General features: G+C 42.2%; 1 protein-coding gene across 1 annotated transcript in view; it reads left to right on the top strand.

The window, feature by feature from the left end:
• The window catches only part of Abcc5 (ATP-binding cassette, sub-family C (CFTR/MRP), member 5), a 91,366-nt gene that overhangs the window by 66,931 nt on the left and 10,539 nt on the right, over nucleotides 1-13,896 (top strand). Inside the window, exons 22-27 of the mRNA XM_013033030.1 lie at nucleotides 117-270; nucleotides 359-487; nucleotides 3,049-3,235; nucleotides 7,313-7,402; nucleotides 9,530-9,719; nucleotides 11,725-11,884. Coding sequence (XP_012888484.1) covers nucleotides 117-270; nucleotides 359-487; nucleotides 3,049-3,235; nucleotides 7,313-7,402; nucleotides 9,530-9,719; nucleotides 11,725-11,884 — 910 coding nt within the window. The remainder of the gene's footprint in view (nucleotides 1-116; nucleotides 271-358; nucleotides 488-3,048; nucleotides 3,236-7,312; nucleotides 7,403-9,529; nucleotides 9,720-11,724; nucleotides 11,885-13,896) is intronic.

Genomic DNA, 13,896 nt, shown 5'->3' with positions numbered 1-13,896 from the left:
AGCACAGACTTCACATAGAAATTTGGTGGATCCTCTTGTTGTTTTCTAAAATGTTGACTATTTTCCTGGCTTAGGGATCCAAAAGAATGACACTTGGTCCCTTGCTGTTTCCGCAGTTGACGTCCGCCTGCCATTCCAGGCTGAGATGTTCATCCAGAATGTTATTCTGGTATTCTTCTGTGTTGGGATGATCGCAGGAGTTTTCCCGTGGTTCCTTGTGGCTGTGGGTCCCCTTGTCATCCTCTTTTCAGTTCTGCACATCGTCTCCAGGTAACCACAAGGTGCAGGTGTCTGCCAGGGCAGGGAGGAAACCAGAGAGGCTGGCCTCCCACTGTGACTGGAACCTGCTCTCTCACAGGGTCCTGATTCGTGAGCTGAAGCGTCTGGACAACATCACTCAATCACCTTTTCTCTCACATATCACATCCAGCATACAAGGCCTTGCCACCATCCATGCCTACAACAAAGGGCATGAGTTTCTACACAGGTTAGTGCTGCGGAGGTCAGAGTATGGGACAGAAACCTCATTATAAAAGTATTGGTGATTTTATAGGGCAATCTCTGAAAATCCAGTTGTTTTGTGCGTTTCTTTGTAAATGAGAAGAGAACATAGATGTGGAATCTACTGGCTTTTGTTCCTCAAAAGCTGTGTTTGGAAATTTTTTGTTTTTTGGGGTGGGATTTTTGTTATTGAAATATTAAAAGATAGTCATTGATACTTATGCTCCATGATTTTAGCCATTGAATATTGTTTTGTTTTTTTTTTGTCGGTCGTGGGGCTTGAACTCTGGGCCTGGGCGTTGTCCCTCAGCTCTTCAGCTCAAGGTGAGCGCTCTACCACTTGAGCTACAGCGCCACTTCCAGTTTTTCTAGTGGTTTATTGGGATAGGAGTCTCATGGTCTTTCCTGCCCGGGCTGGCTTTGAACCTCGATCCTCAGATCTCAGCCTCCTGAGTAGCTAGGATTACAGGCGTGAGCCACCGGTGCCTGGCCTGAATATTGTTTATGTATGAAATTCCAGTGCATATTCAAAAATATGTGTGCTTTCTTTTTATTCCTTTGAAGACATCGGTTGTCTAAGTGTGATGTGTTGTCTTAGATTTGGATTGTGGAACAGAAAATAGACATTAGTGGAAAAACAAATGAAATCCAAATAGTATATAGAATTTTAATAATAACAATATACCGGTATAGTTTTTTCCAATTTAATTCTTAGTTTTCATAACATATTATAGTTATAAAAAATTAAATTATGGGAAATAGGGCAAAGAGTATACAGTTACTCTCTATGCTAGCTCTATATCTTTTCTGTGAACATAAAATCAGGGGCTGGGAAGGTGGCTCAGTGGTAGAGTACTTGCCTTGCATGTCTGAGGCCCTGCGTTCAATTCCTCAGCCCCACATAAGCAGAAAAAAGGTGGAAGTGGCACTGTGGTTCAAATGGTAGAGTGCTAGCCTTGAGCTGAAGAGCTGAGAGGCAGCACAAAGGCCCAGAGTTCAGGCCCCATAACCAACAAAAATAATAAATAATAAAAAATAATAATAAAATCATTTCAAAGGGCTGGGAAGGTGGCACAGTGGTAGAGTGCTTGCCTTGCATGCATGAAGCCCTGGGTTCAATTCCTCAGCACCACATAAGCAGAAAAAAGATGTGGCACTGTGGCTCAATTAGGAGGGTGCTAGCCTTAAGCTAAAAAGCTGAGGGACAGCGCCCAGGCCCAGAGTACAAGCCCCACAACAGACAATAACAAAAACAAAACCATTGTAACTGTGTATGAAATCCATATCAGGAGGCTTTATGAAAGTTGTTGGTAACTCTAGGTTGCAGATATAGGAAGGGAAAAGGCAGTAGAAAAATAGTTCTGCTTAACTTTGGTATATGTGAAGCACACCATGGAAGACCCTCTTGATGCAATTAATATATACTAAAAAAGAAAAGAAAAGAATTCTAGGAAAATATGGCTGGCTCCACTGGAAAGGGAGAGGGCTGATGAGAGAGGAGTATATGAGGACAAATGCAGTGAGAGTAGTTAGTTTGCATGTGTGAAAATAGGACAATGAAACCTGCTGAATATGTTTGGGGAAGGGATGGTGGGATTGGGGGGAGCAGAAGGGGTGTAGATGCTATACTGTATATACATAAGGAAATGTTGCATTGGGAACCCCCTACCTCCCCCGATACAACCAGTGTATGCTGACTAAAAGCAAGCCACTAGTGGCTCAACGCCTATAAAGGCTGAGATCTGAGGATCAAGGTTCAAAGCCAGTTTAGGTAAATCTGAGACTCTTACCTCCATCTAATGAGAAAAAAAAAGTGGAGCTGTGGCTCAGATGGTAGAGTACCAGCCTTGAGTAAAAAAGCTAAGCAAGATTTCAAGCCTCAGTACCCCCCCGTCTCTCTCTCTTTCTCTCTCTCTCTCTCTCTCTCTCTCTCTGTCTCTGAAAAAAGCAAGCATAGTGCTGGGTACCATTCCAGCAAGCTTCAGTGGGTATAATCATGTATTCTAGGGTTGGGGACAGCAGTGCCATGCTCTTTCATGGCAGGCTGTCTGAGTTCTTCTTGCTATGGCTCTTTCACCCTTCATGCTCTTTAGGCTTATGGCCTTGGGTAACAAGTACTACTCCACATAAGCAGTGTGTGGGCACACACTGGGCAGTGTTCCCACATTGACCCTGAGATTTTCTCTTTCTTGCCATTGGTCATGTTCTGCTGTCTACCTTTGTATCTTGACATTTTTCCAAAGCCTGACACGCCTCTTAATCTCCTTTCCCATGCTTCTTCCTATGCTACTAAGGTAGATATTTCCTCCCTAATATCCTTAATAGGAAGTTTGGCTGTTTTTGAAAGGGTAACTATCATAAGAACACCCCATATCCTCCTTTGTGGAGCCAATAACACCTGTGCTCTTAAAGTTCCTGTGTTGTTTCTTAACTGAAAATAAGAAAAAAAATAATGCCTCTGAAGAAGAGGCATAGAAGCTTCAGCTTGACCATCATCCATGAACAATTGTACTCTATTACCCATTAGATGTTCCATCTCCCCCACAGGTACCAGGAGCTACTGGATGACAACCAGGCTCCTTTCTTCTTGTTCACCTGTGCAATGAGGTGGCTGGCTGTGCGGCTGGATCTCATCAGCATTGCCCTGATCACCACCACTGGGCTGATGATTGTCCTGATGCACGGGCAGATTCCCCCGGCCTACGCTGGTCTTGCCATCTCCTATGCTGTCCAGGTCAGTGCCTGGGGTGGGGCCAGGTGGGAGTCCTTGTATGAAAATTTCCTTTGTTGCTATAGAGAAGCATGACTTGGACAGAAATGGGGAATTCACCGTAAGCTGCTATCTCACCATTGGATTCCTAGATCTTCTGGTTTAATCTGACAGTAACAATGTATTTGTCTTGGGCAGGGAAGGCTGGGAGAAGTGTAGGGATGAAATCTAGGAATAAAAGGTTTTAACTCTGCTGCATGTGTTTAAGAGATAAGGTACTGTTTTTTTGTCATTAAAAAAAAGCAATAAAAATGACTTTATATCTGACTTCTGGAATTGAAACCCCTTTCTCTATACAACTATTTAATAGAAAGGAAATCTTTCAAAACTTACTAGATAGCGGGGTGCCAGTGGTTCATGCCTATAATCCTAGCAATTCCAGAGGCAGAGATCTGAGGATCAAGATTCGAAGCCTTCCTGGTCAGGAAAGTCCATGAGACTTTTATTCTCCAATTTACCACTAAAAAGCTGGAAGTGGAGCTGTGGCTCAAGTAGTTGGGTGCTAACGTTAGCAAATTTATTTGCTTTGGCTCAGAGACAGTGCCCATACCCTGAGTTCAAGCCCCAGCCCCCACCAAAAACAGAAAAATTAGATATTCTAATAAGCAAAAACAAAAGCCTTTGTAATCATAGGTTTCTGTGTTCAGTACCATCTCTGCTGTCTTTCTGGTCTTCTATGAAATCTTTCTTTCTTTTTTTTTGTCAGTCATGGAGCTTGAACTCAGGGCCTGGGCTCTGTCCTTGAACTCTTTTGCTCAAGGCTCCACCACTTTGAGGCACATCTCCACTTCTGGTTATTAAGTGCTTAATTAGAGATAAGAGTCTCACCAGGACTTTTCTGCCTGGGCTGGCTCTGAACTGCAATCCTCAAATCTCAGCCTCCTAAGTAGCTAGAATTACAGGCATGAGCCACTGACACTCAGCTAATAGTTCTGACTTTAGTATCCTGTTTATATTGACATTTTTTTCAGCCTCTGATTTCCCCAATACTATTTATAGGTGAACCCTTCTGGGCCCTAGGGATAATTAGAAGTCTTCAAATAACTCAAAAACAAATTCTAACATGAATACTGACTGGATATTTGAGGGTTGTTAAGTAGATTGTTTTGCTTTACTTGTCCTGAGGATTAAGCTGAACCTTCAGACTTACTGAACACGCACTATCACTTGAGCTACTGCTCCCCTCCCCACCCTTTTTTTTGTCTTCCTTTTCATATAAAGTCTCTCTTTTTAGTTGTCATTCCAATTTTGGAGTTTTATTTGTTGTATTTTGCTTTGCTATTGTTTTTGCCTAGGACCAACCTCAGATTGGGATTCTCTTTGTAGCTAGGATCACAGGTATGTAACACCATACCTTGCTTGTTAAGATGGAGTCTCATTATTTTTTTTGCCTGATTTGGCTTCAAACTAAAATCCTCTTGATCTTTACCTCTTTGTAACTAGGGTTCTAGGCATGAACCACCATTTCTGGTCTAAAATTTATTGAGGACATAAACGAAGTGAGGGCTTTGTACTCGCTAGGCAGTGAGCCACACCTACAGATCTAAATTTTAAAAATAATATTAGAGTTGCTTTTTTTTTTAAGAGTCCTTCTAACCAAAGACACTGTACGAAAGGAAATGTCATCATTACCTGACTCACATAATTGTAATCCCTCTCTATATCACCTCTATAATAGCAATAAAGTAAAACTATTTAAAAAGAGTCCTGACGCCAGGCACTGGTGACTCACACCTGTAATCCCAGCTACTCAGGAAGCTGAGATCTGAGGATTGTGGTTCAAAGCCAGCCTGGGCAGAAACGTCTGTAAGACTTATCTCCAGTTAACCACCAGAAAACCGGAAGTAGTGCTGTGGCTCAAATGGTAGAGCACTTGGTGTGAGCTGAAGAGTGTAGGGACAGTGCCCAACCAATACCCTCCCCCCCACAAAAAAAAAAAAGTCCTATAGCAAAAGCAATCCTTAGCAGGAAAAACAATGCTGGGGAAATATCAATACCAAATACCAAGCTTCAAACTCTGTTATAAAACTGTAGTTATAGCCGGGTGCAATAGACACATGAAGAAATGCTGAGCATCACTGGCCATAAAAGAAATGCAAATCAAAAGCACATTGATATTCCACCTCACCCCAGTTAGAATGGCCACTTCATCAAAAAAACAAATAACAACAGATGCTGGCAAGGATGTGGCTGAATAGGAATACTACTGCACTGTTGGTGGGAATGTAACCTGGTTCAACCACTTTGGAAGTTCCTCAAAAGACTAAACATAGAACTCCCCTATGATCCAGCAATCCCACTCCTGGGCATTTATCCAAATGATTTCAAGCTAAACCACGTTAAAGCTACCAGCATAATGGGGCTGGGAAGGTGGCTCAGTGGTAGAGCACTTGCCTTGCATGCTCGAGGCCCTGGGTTCGATTCCTCAGCACCACATAAGAAAAAAGCCAGAAGTGGCACTGTGGCTCAAGTGGTAGAGCGCTAGCCTTGAGCTGAAGAGCTGAGGGACAGCGCCCAGGCCCAGAGTTCAGGCCCCACAACCGGACCCCAAAAAAAAAAAAAAAAGCTACCAGCACAACTATGTTCATTGCAGCATTATTTACCATAGCTAAGATATGGGACCAACCCAGATGCCAATATATGAATGGGTTAAGAGAATGTGGTATATATACACCATGGATCAGAAAGAATGATATCACCCTTTTTATAAGGAAATGAAAAGACTTGGAAAAAATATTAAGAGAAGTAAGCCAGACTCAAAGAAACATAGGTTCTATGGTTTCCCTCATTTGTAAATAATTAGTATATGCATAGGATAGCCCTGGCAGAGAATCATGATAACTCAAGAGCTTTGTGCATATGACCATACAAAATGATGCTAATTGAAATGAACTCTTAAGACATGGAAACAACAGGTCACTTTTTTTTTAGCTGTCAGCCTTGATGTCGCCAATGTACAGTATCTAGTTCTTTCTTCTTATTTTATTTTATTTTTATTTTTCTGCCAATTTATCCCTGGTAATCTCTGTCTTTGATTCTTGTACCCTCCATCTTGTATATATGTTTATCTGATTTGGGGAATGGAAGGGAAATAACAAAATCCTGAAAGAAATACAAAGGATGACCCATTGCAACAATGATATTCTTAAGACATTATGTTGGAAATGAACTTTTCAACTTTGGTCAGGGAGTGGGGTGGAGGGAAGGGATAGTGGGAGATCAACAATGGAGCGGGTAACAATGTTCAACAAGAAATGTACCTCACTCATGTAACTATAACCCCTCTGTATAGCATCTCAACAATAAAATAAAATGAAAATTAAAAAGGAGTCCTATTTTAGAGATAAAAGCTGAAATATTTATGGACAAAAGGATAAGATGATGGAGATTTGCTTTCCGCTAATCTGGGAAATGCGAGCCGAATTGGCTGTGGACACACACCTGAGATGGTGTGGTTGGTCCCTGGGTCATTTTCCAAGTGGGCTTTTGATACGTGGGGCTCATTACACTACTCTACTCTTGTCTGTATTTGGCGTTTTCCCATACTGGAAAGATTATAAATAAGCCAAAGAAATTCCAAAGAGCTTCCCAGACTTCCTGAATGATTGATGAGGGAGCCACTGTGTTCAGAATCTCCAGTTTAAGGTGCACAGGGATTCTGCATTCACTTGTATCTTAGTCTTCTATCTTTTATCTTCCTTTTCTGGAAGCATTCTCACTGGTTGCTCACAGATGGAACTCTGCTGTGACTGCCACAGCAGGCTGATAAACTTGTGGGCCTGAAAAAGGTCCAGAAGTTAACGCAGCTACCGAAGTGTATTACTGACATACAAAGAGAGCTTGAAGGGCTTTGGATGTAAGAGTTTGGTGCCAGCAGGACCATGTTACCCTTTCGAGTACCCAGCACTGCAGTAGATAAAGGCCCTGAAACCAGCTGCCGCAAATGATCAGCTAGTTCTTAAAACTGAGTTCTGTTGCATGGCTTGGCAACAATTCTGTTGATAACAATTCTGGTTTTGGATTTTTGTTTTTCATTATCAGTTAACGGGGCTGTTCCAGTTTACCGTCAGACTAGCATCTGAGACAGAAGCTCGATTCACTTCAGTGGAGAGGATCGACCACTATATTAAGGTCAGACTGTTACAGGCCTTCACTGGGATCTGGCTTTTCCTGAAGTTGTCTTACCTCTTACCACCTCATGATGTGCAGGGAGGATTATTTTCTCTCCATGACTTGCCCCTAGAGTAGTACAAGTATGGTGTAAGCTGGTCTTGCACTATGAAATCACTTGGTCTCACCAGCTTGCTTGCAGTGAAGAGAACACCATAGGAATTTCATGTTTTAAATGTCTGAGAACTTGTTTATGGGCTAATTTTCAAAATGCTCAGAATCTGGTCTTTTTTTTTTTTTTTCTTTCGGTTATGAGGCTTGAACTCTCAGCCTGGGTCCTATCCCTGATCTCTTTTGCTCAAGGTCAGTGTTCTACCACTTTGAGCCACAGCACCATTTCCAGTTTTCTGATGGTTAATTGAAGATGAGTGGCTCACAGAGACTTTCTGCCTGGGCTAACTTCAAACCATGATCCTTAGATCTCAGCCTCCTGTGTCGCTAAGAATTGCAAGCATGAGCCACTGGCACCCAGCGGACTCTTGTCATTTTAATTCAGCTATTTAGTATAACATTTTGTTTACACTGTCTATAAATTGTTTTGATTCTTAGTGTGGTTTAGTTGTTCTTGACCCAGGAAACTATCAGGATCGACTGTTGACCTTTTGGTGAATACTAATGTGGACTTCCATCTCTGGGGAGATTGTCATACTATAGTGATGGGGTAGGCCCCAGGCTCCTGTTTTCTAAAATCTCCCATGGCTAATTCTAAGCTGCAGTTGGCAAGTTAGAAACCAGTAAATTTAGGTGTTGCTGAGACTCTTAGTTCTTCCCACCTTCCACCAGAAACTCCCTGGTCCTGCTGTGTAGCAGCATGTTGCTTAGAGGCCTTGCTGGAACTCTGATGAAACTTTCTGTAAGAAGTGGAGTGTAGGTAGTTTAGGAGTCTCATGTTCTAACTCATCTCTCAAAAGTCACCTACTTTGTTGAATTACCTTGAGACTTTGCCACTTTAATGTCATTGCTTACATGGGAAGAGCACATTCTGAGATCCAAATAATTGACTTTAAAATGTGCCTTTGAAAAACCCTTTGAAAAAAGAAAAGCTAATACCTTACTTTTAAAAAGGAAAAAGAAAAATTACTCTTTGAGCTGAATATGTGTAAACTGCATTTTCTACCAGAGAGGTTCTTCATCACTGCTCCTTTGAGAATAAACTTCATTAGTTACCAGGAATTTCTTAAACTTAGAAATTATTATTCTTGTAAGGAGTACAAGTATCTGTGTAATGTATCTGATAACAGCTGTTATCGGCCTTAGATATTGCCACTTTGCCTGGTGTTGTGGTCTGTGGAGGATACAGATGTGTAGGATTCAGTTAATATGGCTGTCTGTGAAAGTCTCCTGCTGGAGAGGAACAGCCAGTGGTCAGTGGTGGCGCACAGTTGCACCCTGTGCAAATCAAAGAATTTCTGAGGCCTGCCATCCTGCTGTTGGTCCCCAATTTAGATGCCTGTCCCCAAAGACTTTCCAAGTGTCTGCTCCTAGAATGCTACTCTTTACTCCCTTACTATCCTAGAAGGCTAGGAGTCTCCCCCTGCCTGACCACCAGACTTTTACAACATTGTGAGGTGTGACTGTTGGTGACAAAAATGCCCAGGCAATTAGAGCAGAGCCTTTTAAACCAGGAATGGATTCCCAAGATCATAAGTAGGGTATTTTCAAAGAATTCTAATAAAAAAAAAACTGGTTGAAGGGAGGTGGAGGAAGGCCTCATGCCCTACCTTTTATGTCTCCCTTGGTCCAGAGGAAGTGTTGTCAAAGCAGTTTAGAAGCCATGACCCTTCTCAGGCTGCTTGATAGCCATGTGTTGTCTCTGGCTTAGAAGTGAACTTTTGCTGCTAAAAGATTCTTTTTTTTCTTCTTTTGCAAGTCCTGGGGCTTGAACTCAGGCCTGGTCACTGTCCCTGAGCATCTTTTGCTCAATGCTAGCACTCTACCACTAAGCCACATTCTCAGCCCCTAAAAGGTTCTTTCATAACAAGGGGCCAGCAGCCTTTGTGTGTCTGCTGCGCTTGTTCTGCTCTTATTGGCCTATGGCAAAGCCTCACTGCCCCTAAGAATCTGAACTGGCCACTCCTGTCTCCCCAGACTCTCTCCTTGGAAGCACCTGCCAGAATCAAGAACAAGGCCCCTCCCCATGACTGGCCCCAAGAAGGAGAGGTGACCTTTGAGAATGCAGAGATGAGATACCGAGAAAATCTCCCTCTGGTCCTGAAGAAAGTGTCATTCACCATCAAACCCAAGGAGAAGATTGGCATAGTGGGTCGGACAGGGTCAGGTAAGGATTCTATGGGCCTCTGCAGAAACCATCAGAATGTAGCTGCTAGTCAACAGCTGGTGAAGTTTATATTCATCCCTACGATCCAGATGTCCATTAAGTGCTTAGTATCTCAGGCCCCTCTGAAATAAACTCTCTGAGTTCAGTCTGAACTCTGATTTCATGGCAGTTAGTGCTTTCTCAGTCATACAGTCCATATTCTCAAAGCAGAACAGTTGAAGCATACGACAAAGTATGGGCAAGTAGAAGCACCAGTATACTACACTATCCACATGTAAGTTACTCCGCTGACATTTTGGTGTATGTTTTGTTTTTCCTATTGAGGAAGGTTTACCAATAATGGTCAATTTAAAAAAATTCTTTACTGGCACACATTAGTTGTGCAATGGGGGTTTTGTTGTGACAGCTCCACACATGTATACAATGTATTCCAATCAATTTCACCCTATGTGGTCATTTTGAGTATTTTCCCCTGTCACTTAGTGATGGATATACCAGGATAATATACAATTCTCTTTTATGAATGTACCATAATTTGTCTTTAACTAGTCCCCAGTTGGTAGGGAATTGCAATTGTTATCAGTTCTTCTCAATTTTAAATAGCACTGAAGCTAGGTGTGGTAGCACACACTTGTACTCCCAGGAATTTGGAAGCATAGGCAGGAGGAGATTATGAATTCAAGGCTATTAGGGACACATCCACATAGTGAATTGTAGCCAACATCAGCTACAGAGTAAGATACCATTTTAAAGCAAATAAAATAAAAGAGCAAATAGCACTGCAGGGAACATCCCTATTTTGTGAAGTTGAAGTTGATGAAAATTCTAATTGTGATATGTCACTACTGTCATCTGCTAGTTCTCAAGAGCTTCTGAAATTCTAAGGAGCTCACATTTGAACAACAGGATTTGTACCACAACATTATTTATAATAAACCTATATAAACTAAATATCCAGCATCAGAGGACTAGATTAAGAAGTAAGAATTCCAGGTGGTGGAATATATTGCAGCCACTAAAATGTGGAAAAGTCTGGGTAAATGAATGCTTGTTACATGAGGTTAAGGGAACAAAGTTCTATCTCTGGGAGGACCTCAACTCGGAGGAAGGAAATGTGTCAGAAACTACAGTAGAGGTGAAGCCTAGTGGTGCATGCCTGTGGTTCCAGCTGGAAGGCGAGATCACAGAGGCTGACCTGGGAAAAGTTATCACAAGACACTATCTGAAAAACAAACTACAAGCAAAAAGATTGGAGTATGAATCCAGGCATAATGGCTTGCCTACCAAACTTGAGTACAATCCCCAATAATACAAAAAACAAATAGAAGAAGAAAGGAAGAAAGAGAAGAAAAAGAAAAGCAATAGTGAGTTTATGGTAGATGGACATTGTCTTCCTGTATGCATGCATGGCTTTTCAAATGCAGATTTAATTCAGAAAAACTATTCTGTCCGTAACTACAAGACTGAACTTACATTTTGTCAGATCCACCAAACCTGCTTTTCTGCCATATTTCTCTGTGCTGGGAGAGTCAACCACAGCCACTTACCTTTTCAAGCCAAAGCCTCCTTCCCCTGTGTGTTTCTCCCAGAACTTCTCCACTCCCTGCAAGGGCTTGCCTCAGTGTCTCCCTCAGCAACAATCGGAGAACAGAGAGAAACATCTTATGTTCTGCTTTGTCCCCAGATGCTTGCTGTGGGATCTCTATACTCCCCAAGGTACCTGAGAAGAACTAAAAGTATGTTCCTCTTCCTGAGGAGAACCGAACTCTTAAGAGAATGAATCAACACCTCATAGTCCTCAGACTGTTGCTTGTGATTTAAATGCCTGCTTTGTAGGTCAGGAAAGTTTAACACCTTCTTCCTTTGCTATAGTTTTATGTATTACGTAGACAATCAAAAGAGTAACTGGCTAGAAAAAGGAGATTTTGACATGAGGATAAACCAGTTTCATCTTTCTACAAGTTCCTAATAGAGCTACTGCTCTGCCTGTATTCTGACTCACCAGGGAAGTCCTCTCTGGGTATGGCCCTCTTCCGTCTGGTGGAGTTATCTGGAGGTTGCATCAAGATTGATGGAGTGAGAATCAGTGACATTGGCCTTGCCGACCTCCGAAGCAAACTCTCCATTATTCCTCAAGAGCCAGTGCTGTTCAGTGGCACCGTCAGGTGAGGACCTGGGCACCTGTGTACTTCCTCACTTAGAGGCTAAGTGAACACATTGGACCATGCCATGCCAGAGCCACCACCAGGGACTGAGATCCTGTGACCTGAGGTCCAGTGCTTTCCCCTCTACAGTGTGTGCTTGTTTTCTATTATAGAAACTTTCTACTACAGAAATTACTCAGCAAGGTGGGAGGAAGCTCTGCAGCAGGTGCTCAAGAGCTCAGAGATTTGAGCTCGGAGCTTTGCCCCGTGAATAAACAAATTGCTATGTTTCCTCATCTCTTAACCAAGGGTAATTTTAGGACTTGTTGTGTACATTGAATAAGTTCATATAAGTAGCATAAGTGCTGAGGCTAGCCCATGGCCAGTGTGCAATAACTGTCACCCTCCACCTGCCTCGGACTGCATCCTGCCCATTTCCTAGCCATGCTGAAAGTTGCAGCTCTCTTGATGGCTTTCAGGCATCATTACCACTCATTCTTTTATAATCTATACACCCATACACACCACTGTTTGGGGAGTTTTTTGTGCTAGGAATGGAACCCAACTCTTCGTGTTAGGCCACCATTATGCCAGTGAACAACTCCCCAGCCCACTTCCCCACCTTTCATACAAACTCTGGAATGAGATCTCATTCTGAAATCTACCTGCATACTAAAATAGTAACTAAGAAGGAAATCATGTTTCCTCTGTTTCCTACCTTTACCCTTAAGCTTTGGCCTCCTCAGAATTTCAGTTTCCATAATTTGTGTTAATTTCCACTTGGGCTTCATCTCTATAGTTGAGCTAGATTGCACTACTTTTTTCAAAATCATTTCAAAGGTAACATTGCATTTCCTCTTTAATTTTAGCAGTTTGAAAAAGAAAATGGTAGCAATTTAATTTTGAATAACCATAGAAATGTTCAGACTTCCTCTTTCTTTGCCACACTAGGCTTTGAACTCAGGGCCTGTACTTGCTAGGAAGGCATCAAGATTGCAGCCTGACTTATCTTTAAAACAAAATGTTCCTGGGGCTGGGAATATGGCTTAGTGGTAGAGTGCTTGCCTAGCGTGCATGAAGCCCTGGGTTTGATTTCTCAGTACCACATAAACAGAAAAAGACAGAAGTATAAGATGATTTCTTGGTTGCTTTGTATGTCCCTCCCCACAGTATAACCCCTGCTTTCACTGTATTTGATGTCAGTATATTTGTGGAGGGGAAGGGGAAAAACAAATTGTTTAAATAGGGATACAAGTTGACCCATTGCAACAATGAGATGTACAAGTCATTATGTCGAAAACAAAACGAACTTTACAACTTTGGGGGGGGCGGGGGAGGATGGGAAGAGGAAACAAAGGAGGAGGCTACAATGCTTGATAAGAAATGTACTCATTATCTTGCCCATGTAATTGTAATCCCTCTGTACAGTATTTTCACAATAAAAAAAAAAAAGTGGCACTGTGGCTCAAGTGTTAGAGTGCTAGCCTTGAGCACAAAGAGGCTAAAGGACAGTGCCCAGGCCCTGAGTTCAAGACCCAGGACTGGCAAAAAAAAATAATAATAATAGTATGTTTCTTCTTTCTAGGAAATGGCATTTAATGGCATTTGGACTCATTTATTCAAGGAGACTTGGTGGATACCTTCATCTGCTTGAGGCAGGGGGCTTAGACAACACATTAGTGTGGCTCATAGTTCTGGAGTCTTAAAACTCCAAGATCAGTGTCTAGTCTTGTCAGGGCTTCCTTCTTGATGTATAGATGCTGGTGCTGGTAGATCTTCACATAGCCCCGTTCTAAGTTTGTAGAAGCAAGAGTGAGCAAGGGAGCTTTGTGTCTCTTCCTCTTCTTGGCACTGTCATGACCTCATCTACACTTTCTGAGGACCTCGCCTCCAGTGCCCTCATATTAGAAAAATGATGGATTTAAGAGGAATTTGAGAGCAATACAAATGTTTAGTCCATAGTAGTAAAACTGAAGTCTCGTCCACATTCACATAGTATCAACATTTAAGAACGATTTGGGGGGTTGGTTTTT

Source organism: Dipodomys ordii, unplaced genomic scaffold (assembly GCF_000151885.1).
Source record: "Dipodomys ordii isolate 6190 unplaced genomic scaffold, Dord_2.0 Scaffold162, whole genome shotgun sequence".
Lineage (NCBI taxonomy): Eukaryota > Metazoa > Chordata > Mammalia > Rodentia > Heteromyidae > Dipodomys > Dipodomys ordii.
Note: the sequence above shows the minus strand (reverse complement) of the source record. Positions and strands in the feature narration are given on the sequence as shown.